At 47.5% G+C, this 10,025-nt stretch overlaps 1 protein-coding gene across 2 annotated transcripts in view; it reads left to right on the top strand.

Moving 5' to 3' along the window:
- Positions 1-5,585, top strand: part of arhgef10la (Rho guanine nucleotide exchange factor (GEF) 10-like a) — an 83,369-nt gene extending 77,784 nt beyond the window's left edge. For both annotated transcript variants that reach the window (XM_027025307.2, XM_027025298.2), the window contains exons 25-26: positions 2,942-3,064; positions 3,258-5,585. In XM_027025307.2, coding sequence (XP_026881108.2) covers positions 2,942-3,064; positions 3,258-3,802 — 668 coding nt within the window. In that variant the 3' untranslated portion in view covers positions 3,803-5,585. The remainder of the gene's footprint in view (positions 1-2,941; positions 3,065-3,257) is intronic.
- The last annotated feature ends 4,440 nt before the right edge of the window (positions 5,586-10,025 follow it).

The following is a 10,025-nucleotide window of genomic DNA, read 5'->3' as shown; positions in this document are numbered from 1 at the left end:
AGTGTAATGTAAGAACAGGAAGTGTGGGTAATGCGTGTAGCCAGTGACTGTGTCTTTCCTGTGTCACTTGGTCTGTTTTTAATACTGTTGGGTTTTTTTGTAATTACACTTTTGGTATCAACCTTCTTCCTCAATAATGCCCATGATGAGACTTTTTAAATTCAATTAGTTTGTTTGACTCACAACTATCTATTCAAAAAAGGAAAATTATGCTTTAAAAAAAAAAAAAAAAAAGCATATGAAATATAGATTGAGAAACATATATATAGATTGTGGGCAGTTGTTTGGATGCACTCAGTCAGATATGGCGTTAAAAAAAGAAAAACAAGTGGACAAACAGGTCTAGATGTACGGTTAGGATATTTTTTTTTTTAAAAAGGAGAAACGTTGGCCGTTTGTGTCTTCAAATATGTGAAATCCTCACGAAGTGGTGAGCCTGCATGCAATCCATCGTTACACGTTATCATCCGGCGCCGTGTCGCTTCCTCTCTGAGTCTTCTTCGTTTCCAGGTCTGCGCTAATGCTCAGCGCCGACCCCGCGTATAGGAAGTGTTACCGGGGAAACACGTGGCTTTCATTAATCAAGGTTTTGCTGTTGCTGTTTGAAGGCTCACTGCGCAAAAGCGCAACTAAGCTGCCGTGGTTCCTTTGTCCGGAAGTCCTCTGCTGTCCCTGTGTGGCACCCATCCCGGGGGACATGGCGTGAGTAAGTAGCCACCCCGTGACCCCCAGGAGCGGTGGAACGTAGCCGCTGGGCCGAAGGGTGCGGGGGAATTAAAGGAACGGAAAAGCCATGGAGGAAGGGGGAGGCGCGATGCCGAAACGACGCTTTTCCATTCCCTGAGGTTGCCATGGAAACCGTCTTGACTCCGACAGGCTTGGCATGTTGGTAGCTTGCCAGCGATGCCCTCCTGCCTTATTTCCCTTTGTTCTTTTTGCCTCAAACTGAAACAGGCCTGTTGCTCCGGTTCCTTATTTGTCCTCGTTAACCCCGTTTTCCTTCCACTGTCTGTACGGGTTAGGCTTTTTTTCCCCTTTAATGCTGCAGACATAGTGCTCACCGAGTCCTGCGATCCCCGACAGATTAAATATTTATCGGCGACTGCAGCGCATTCGGACCTTTTCAGTGCTGGGAGCTCGTGTAAACATTCATTACATAAGCGGCGTTTGCGAGCGTAACATCGAAGTGGCTCCGGCCCACGTCGCGTCCCAATCTTGGCGGGGGGGGGGGAGGTGCCCCTAGACATGCCTCTTGTCAAGCTCCGAGCGGGGCATCTCCTGATTCAGACGTTCTAATGCCGTTTGGTTTTTCTCGCTGGTGCTGTCCACTTCGAGGCCAAGGAGACCGCGTTCCACGATTCATACGATTCAGAAGAAAGCTTAACCAAAGCCGGGCGAGACCGTGCCTCGGAGTTCAGCAGCTGTGCAGAGAGCAGGCGTACCTGCAGGGCTGCTTCCTCTGCCACCTCCCATTACGTTACTGGGAAGAACAAAAGAAATCCCAGAAGCTCCCAGGACTGCAGGAGAATGCAAAAGTTTCTGGATCGAGCCTTCTGCCGGAGAAGACACCTACAGGTGGAGAGAAGCCGGGTCCCTTGTCAGGGTGTCTGAGAAGTCTTGTGATCCCATGGATTCTTTACTTCTCCGGTCATCATATTCTGAAATATGTAGTGTGTGTGTAAGCTAAGAAAACAGAGAGCTTAGGGAGGGTTGGAAGTCCGTTCAGAGTGCCAGACTTAAAACGAACTCTGGCCGATGCTTCTCTCTGTCTGGGCTCGGGTTCCAGGCTGCTTCCCCGTGTTTCCCGTCAGTGAGTTAGCCAGCAGACAGAATCAGAGACAGCCCTGATATGGATATTACAGATCTGTAGCCACCCAGGCTGGCATGGGTGATGAATTAATCAGTGTCTCGACACTGGCAACGTTTTCCACAGCTTGGACTTTCGGTCATGGTAAACAAGTGGGACGTTAAAGCAGAAAAAGAGAGAACTTCCTTCCTTTGCTAAGAGACTGAGCAGCTGTCTCTGAGCTGTAGAGCTTCACATGATATCACAGAGAAACTTTTTATTCAGTGAGAGACCCCCCCGCACGTCTCAAAGAAGCCACATTTGCTTCTGCTTCAGACCTTCATGCAGGGGGAGCATCATAAAATATGGAAGCATACTTGATGTTAAACTGCTCTTTCTCCAGCGACTTTGATATGCAGGGGTCGTTTGGCATTGGAAAAAAGTGCCTTTGTCTGCTCCGATGGATCTCCTGTTGGTGCTACTTCTCACCTTTCACAAAGGGTTTTGTGACCTCCGGCGCTCCTCTGATGACAAACCGGCATGCTGCTAAATGCTTCATTCGCGCGGTAGCCGGGGGCCCTGCCCTAGCGTGTCGCTCCTCGGGCGCAGCCGCGGAAACGCCTCGGCGCGGCCCCCGCAATCGGCCTTCCTGCCGTGGCGCTTTTTTTTTTCTCCTGCCTTTTAATTGAGCGTTCTGGTGGAGAACGAGGAAGGCTTCAGGTGCCGAAGCAGTACAAGCCACACGATTTAAGGTACCGCGAGAAATATCGTCTGCGGCAGTGCATCTTGTAAACGTTGTGTAATGCATCTTCACCTTTTCTTGGCCAAAGTCCAATGTCCTCATAAACAGCCTAGTAAATAACACGGCTCACAGGCCAAAGAAATATGACCGGCGCAGAGGAGCGTTTCCTGTTTGCGCAGTGCTGGCGTATCTGACCGCTGTAGACGTGGGGTCTTTAAGCACAAAGGGCACCCCTTTGTCTTCTGCCAATTCCCTCGTGGAGGGTGAACGTGTCGGCTGACCGCACAGACAAAAAGCGACCTGGCGCGGTGCGATCCGGCTGCGATGTCCTGTGCGGAACGAAGGCGCCAAACGAAGCCGGGAGCCAGAACCCCACTTACGGAGTCTGTGTGTGGTTTTTTCTCTCTCTGCAGCTCAAAAGAACATGAGAGTCACCAGCCTGCTGATCTGCCAGGGCTCACTGTGGGTGGGCACCGCACAGGGCATCATCACAACACTGCCGGTGCCCAAGCTGGAGGGTATTCCCACAATAACGGGTATGCGGGCAGACACTGTTATGCTACCAACAGTGAGCGAAAAGCTAATATTTTGGTAACTTTCTGCTGTTTGGTAACTAACATAGCACAGTGATGATTTAAGTCAAAACCGCCTTGATAAAGTTAAATGTCAGTGTCCTTGAGTGTGTTTGAATGCGTTTGTGTATTTGATTGCGTTCCGACTGTGTTACAGGTAAGGGAATGACGTCTCTGAATGCCCACTGTGGTCCTGTGGACTTCCTGGTGGCTACCTCCAGCACCCTGTCCCCAGATCTCCTGAAGCGGGACTCTCTCGTGGCGGGGGTGGACTCCGCCTTTTGGGGGGAGGAGCGAACTGACTCCTCCTCCCAGGAGTCCCTGCAGCATGCCAGCGGTGCCGCCTTCGGGGAGATCAAAACCAAGGGGCGGGGCATGTTGCTGCAGTACCGACTCCGCTCCACGGCGGGTCTGCCCGGGCGACCGCTGACGGCACGGGGCGACGACGCCTCGGACTTGTCCCTGGAGTCGCCGGAGCACAGCCCGGAGGACGGGTCCATCTACGAGCTGAGCGACGACCCGGACACGTGGGTGCGAGGCCGGCCATGCGAGGGGGAGAGCAGGAGGAGAGAAACGGTCGCATCCGTGGCGGTCATCTCCGGCGGACGGGGCTTCCGGAGGCTGAGGGATGGGCCGGCAGGGGACGTACCCGAGACGTCGGAGAGCACCCTCATGGTGTGGCAGCTCCCCCTGAATGTGTGAAGGTCAGTGCTCGTGGACCACGGAGGCAGGGAGGGACGGAAATCCTCACGGCGCCGTGAAAGAGACACCGGCACCGCCGAGAGCCTCTCTGATGCTCCGTCCCCTCGCGACACCGCGAATTTGATCAGTGCAGGCGGAGCTGAAACCGAGTCGGATGCCTGTTTTATTCTTTCATCTCAAAAGCTGGAAGCGTCCGGGTCATCTGTGGCAGAGAGAGGTAGAGTGCCGCTACGTTGGCTCTCTGTGATCCATTGTCCTCCCATCCGCCTCCAGAGCTGTGCGCTGAAAACCTCTCTCCACAGGGAACCTCACATCATCCGTTTAGCGCTCGTGAATGCGCAGCCTCGTAAGGGGTCAGCGGTGCCCAGACACAGGCTGCTTCCTTCATGCCACAGGCCCACCATCCCCCGGTGAATCGTTTACTCTGGGAATTTCCACACCGTGAAACTGCTGAAGGGTCTCTTTCATTGCTCCCCGTGTTTGATGAAATCCTATCAGCTAAGGGTAAAGGCTACCCGACGGGGGTCTTTGAGCTTCTGTGCAGCCCTTTAAAGTCCACTCCCGGTCTGCAACTATTGCAATTTGAACTCATGGCTCTGTGTGTGTGTGTTTGTGTGTGTGTGTGTGCTTGTGTGTGTGTTTGTTAGTGTGTGTGTGTGTGTGTGTGTGTGTGTGTGTGTGAGAGATAGCGGTAGAGATAAAGACCTATAAGTCAAATTACAATACGTCAGCTCAGCCTTAAACGACTATGAGAAGAAGTTAATTCCTAATTAGCCCTCTCTCTCTCTCTATGGATGCCTGCAGCTGAGCGCTACTTCTGCATCCAGTTGCAGAAAATGCGCCTTTACCATATGGAGGGCATTTGAAATGTCTGAATGAGTCACTCCCGTTTAGAGAGAATTTCCAGGGGCTTCATTAGTGGCGTTCATACAAAAGGTGCAGGCAGATTGTCCGTTATATCCAAGAAGACAACAGATTGGTTTCTTTTATGTTGAAAAAACAGCCATTCACGTCTGTTTAATGGAATATGTCATTTCATGGAACGAAATATGTCATCTGGTCCTTTTATTTGCTCCCTTTTTCATAAAGATGTTTTGATCTGTTTACAGCAGTATTATTGTGTAATTCCAAAAGTAAAAAAGGTAATTAAAAATAACACTATTCTGTTACAAAAATGTAAAGATGGCAATTAGGAAAAGCACTTTTCTAAGCACTTTTCTAAGACGTTTTTTGCTCCAGCGTTTTTCAGCCTTGTATAACTGCGTCTGTAGCATATGGTTTTTTACTGATTATTACAGCTAATAATTTTGACAAATTTCCCTGTACTTAAAAAAGGAATGAAAGAATCCAGTTGACTTGAAACTCCCTTCAGATGGATTCCAAATGGCATCTGTTGGGGGGGAGATTAAGAAAGATAGTAGATGGTAAAGCATTGGAATGATTGTGAATTAATGTGGAAACTGACTTTACACTACAGATGGTGTATACAGAGATCAGGCTAACACTTTTTTTTGGGAATATGACTTTTAGAGGAAGCCACACCTGTCCTGTCGGCAAGAGAGAACCATTACACGGCTGATGAATTTAATACTGAACTGACAAAACTTCAGTTGAAAAGTAATCAAAGCAATGAGACTGTAGCCCCTTAGACGGCTGTGCAAAGTGTGGTACCATTTTAATCTGTAGATTCATCTGTAAAGGAATACATTTTTTTCTAACCTAGCCCTTCTGTAACAGACTGACCTCTGATGCCAGTAAATCTATTTTAACTAATGTCATTAAATGCAGAGGTTACGACACTTCATTTCAAACGGCCGAATATAATGGCCCTTTGTTCGCAGACTTTGGCGTGATGGGGAAAGCGTCTTTTTGTTTGTTTGTAGGTTTGGTTGTTTTTTTGTTTTGTCTGGGTTAGCATTTTTGATGCAAGATTGCTCTCACAACCCTGCTATGAGCACCTTTCAGAGTGACTTTCCTTAACGACGCGACTGAGCCGTGCACACGGCCTTCCCGCACTGGGAGGCCTGGATGCTAAAGACAGGGTAAATGAGGAATCACCGCTGTCTTGCAGTCTGAGCCATACAGCCAAACGTAAGGCCACGGTGTGAAGGATAACTGTTGTGTATGAATTCAGAGCTCTCTCATATGAAGCTCTGGTACTGCTAATGTGTGCTAAGGTATTGTTGTTGAATCTTCTGCAATTTAGTATTTATATAGCTTGTAATATAAAGTTCATTCTTATGACTTATAAATGTATAACAACAGTCATTTTTACAGTCATCTCAAATAACAGTTAATACTAACATACATTTGTAAAATGTTTTTAGTCCATTTTTGGAAAACTGCTCATTTGACTAGAATACTGAATTTCTGGATTTTTGCTCTAATTTGATCTGAAATGTTGTCTCATATTTTTTAGACTAATTTATATTATAATAAATGGGTTTGAAACATAGCTGGGTGTTTCTAGATGTTTCAAGTTCAATCGCTCACACACCCCTAGAGTTTTATACTTTTCTCATGCTCACAAACACACAGTATGTGCATTTAATTGTGTTTAATTAATAAATGACCGGTGTTGCACCATCAGTTCAACCTGGCAGAACTGTACTTTCGCAGTGAAAGTTTGGGCCAGAGATGGGTGGCGAGGACCGCAACTGCTACCGATGCGTCCCCTCTCGTCCCCATCCTGTCCCGTAGAGCGACCGGACCTGGTCCCCATTTGCCTCCTCTTGTGAGGCTGACGACTGCTGCTGCTAATCAACAGGTCACACCGAGGAAAACCCCCCAAGAAGCCTCGAAAAGGTCACAGTGGAGGGAGGGGGGGGTATCATCTATGGCCCGAGTCGAGAGCATCACTGCAGGGTCAGAGATGTGTGAAAATAATCTGCCATCCAGACGATAAATGCTAGGCCGAACCGTTAGGCCTGCACTGCTAACGTCTGCCTTATGCCCCGTCGTTGCTGAAAATGACTTACTGCCCATTAGCCAAATGTGAGGCCCCTGGAGCATGTATCGCTTTAGCGCCTCGATCCAGATTGAAGTACGGTGATGATAGAACGGCTACGGCACTCCCGTGTCTCAGCGTTCTCGAGCATTCCGGTGGCTCTGGAGTCTGATAAAATGTCACTGTGAATGCTGGACAAGTGCCTTTGGGTACGACGACCCACTTCCTAACACCCGATGTGGTCTAACTGGAATTTCGTCCACTATTTTTCATTCATGGACCAGGTCTGTGACCTCTGCTTCGTGAGTTATTAAATTCCTTCCTAACCAACTCTATTAATTCGAGTCCTTATTCCTTCTAAATTCCTTATTACTAATAAAATGTTCTCCAATAAAGAGCGATTCATAACTAACGGAAATGATTTCTCTGTCGCCCTGTGTTGTGGTTTTGGAAAGCGGCACGCTACGCAGGTAAACTGGAACATTGTGTCACGTGTCACTTGCACTAGGGTCCGCTCATAACCTGAAGGGCCCTCACAACAACTCAATCAGGCACTGTACCAGCGGGACAGACCCGACTGTAAGGATCCAGCTAATGAAAAGTGTGGAACAGGAGTCAAGGAGCTTTGGGTACAACGACCCTGCTGACACACAAGCCCCGACCGCCCGCCTCCAGGGGGTGCGGGTGAGCCTGGCCAAGAAACCCCCACTCCTAGAATGGGCTCCCGCTGGCGATGCAAGAGCTCCTCCAACCCTGTAATCAGGCTGAGTCACATTAAATGAAAAGCTATTAATAGAACAGAGTGCTATCAAAATACTCTTGCTTTACATTTGCTGCAATCACTGAGCAAACGAGTGCTGTGTGGTTAAAGCTTAATTAATACTCACGGTGCGCGCGCGTTCTTTTTAGGTTTAACGTTACTCAGGTTGTCGGAGAACGCACGCGCCGAACGTTCGCCGCGTGTGAAACGCCACGAGATAAAGAGCACGGGCTCGGGATACGGAGTGCAGGGTAAACATACGATGCACAAGTAACCAGCCAGTGACCCTGTTTTTGTTTTAGATCGGCACTGTAACACGTTGGATTTCAAATTAAACAACGATGAAGTTAGATGCGGGTCCTCGACTTCAAATGGGAGGACCGAGTATACAAACAGAGTCTGCGATATAGTTATCCTCAAATTAAAGCTACCATTGTTTCATTAAGTGCCCAATATACTGAAGATGGTTTGTTTTACTGGTGTGTCACTGGCAATTGTGGGATGTACTCAAAATGGTAAAATTACGTAGTGGTAAGAATACAGAAGCCAGTGACTTTGGAGCTTTGTGCCGGAGTATTTCTGCCAGGTTCTGACAGTAAGATGTCGCAATTTTACGGGCAGCAGCCAGTTGCCAGTAATCATCAGCCCCTAGACATGTTGTATTTGTTTTTAAACAGATTTCAATTATATGGTAGCTTTATTGTGATGCAACTTAAAATGCAATTTCAACTTTTTCTCGTTGGAGATAGAGAGGAGGTGAAAGAATCGCTGCGGGTGCAATAACTCCTGGGATGTTTCAGTAGGCCCCCCCTCATCATTTCCATAAGTCATTTGCTCATTTGCAGGTGAGTGTTGTAAAAGCAATCCCTGCAGAGGCTCGTGGCTCGAGAGCGGGCCTGCTGGAGACAGGCGAGCTGACTCAGTGACTCTGCGCGCCACGGGACGACGATTGACCGTTTTATTTGCCCACCGGAAGGTAGCTATTGCACACCGCTGCGGAATCGCGCTTTGTATTTTGTCAGCGGACACGCGACTCTCCTACGCCCGTCCCCGCTCCACCTCCAGTCGGAAACAACACGTCCCGTGAAGCTATATTGCAACGCCAGCATTTCTCCTGACAAAGAGACTCAAACAGCGGCTACGCGGGAATGCACTTTGTTGTTGTTGTTGTTGTTGTTGTTGATGTTCTTCATCACAGGAACTTACAAGAAGAAGAAGAAGAAGAAAAAAGCTTTCTCAAGATATTCCTGCCAATTAACCCCACCCCGGGAGAGATTTGCCTATCGCGCTGCACAGCTTTGCGTCCGCAGTGGTGCGGGCGTCTCATTCCCTCCCGTCTCAGGTGTAATTTGCATGCTCGGTTGAGGCTAAACCGAGGCACGTGGAGGAAAGCAGTCAGTGGTCCTTTTGTGTTTTATCTCCGTACTCCTAAAAGAGCCTTTGTGTTTGCACAGCGTTTCTTTATTTTATTATATTATATTATTTATTTATTTTTTGCTGGCTTCAGCGCGGCGGATGATTAAATCAAAAAAAGAAGGCGGCACGTGGTCAGCTAATAACGTAAACAAAGGCGCTTGGAGCGCGCAATTAGGAGAGCGCGAGGGGACCCACTGATGATTATACTGTCAATTATTAGAGCTGTCCATCCATCGACTCATGTCTTATGGGACAATCGGAAGAATATGGAGAAAGGGGATGTCTGGCTCGGGGAGGCTGACGGCGCCCACGTACCGTACAGCTGCGATGCGTGGCCAGGTCATTTGTGCTGCAATATTGACTGTTGAACAGGAGGAAGGTTCCACAGCAGAGGACAGCAGAAATATTTCAGCTTCTGTATGATGGACAGTCTAATGCTTAATTCCAGGTGCATTTTTCTAATTGACAGGTCTATAATACTGGGGGGGGGGGTATGATATGAAACAGTCTTTTATTTGAAGTGAAACAAGGGATATGCAAAACATGGTGTGTGTTTTAATCAAACATCACATGAGAACTGTTCATAATTGTTCACAATCAACACAGCATCATGCTACAGTTGTAATGGACTTCTTTAGTAATATTTATTCATCTAGTAATTTCATTATATTTTGATTTTGTCTTTTTCGATCTCAAAAGATCCCACAGTGTCACAGAGTTGGTAAAAAACCCCACAAATGAAGGAAAGTCAAGTTACAAAGAAGGCCATGAGCAGGTGTCTGCAGGGACTGCACTTTAAGTGTTAAAAGACATGTACCAGGTATCAGACGGTGGAACAAAAATAAATGAACGTTCACCAGAGTTCACGAGATTAAAGTCACTGGTCTGCAGACCTCTTATTCTAATGGAATGAGCCATACATTTTTGTACATGTCATTGGCTGTTAAAAATGTTATATTAAAAATAAATACCTGTCATTTTATAATGACACAATTTAAAAAAAATAATCATTTTGTCTAGCTGCCAACAGAAATCAAATCAAAGTGAAATCAAAAAGTGAATTCACAAGGATGCCATGAGCAGGAATTATTGCTTGCTTC

The sequence above is a fragment of the Electrophorus electricus genome, chromosome 20 (genome assembly GCF_013358815.1).
Source record: "Electrophorus electricus isolate fEleEle1 chromosome 20, fEleEle1.pri, whole genome shotgun sequence".
Lineage (NCBI taxonomy): Eukaryota > Metazoa > Chordata > Actinopteri > Gymnotiformes > Gymnotidae > Electrophorus > Electrophorus electricus.
This window is presented reverse-complemented; position numbering and strand designations above follow the sequence as displayed.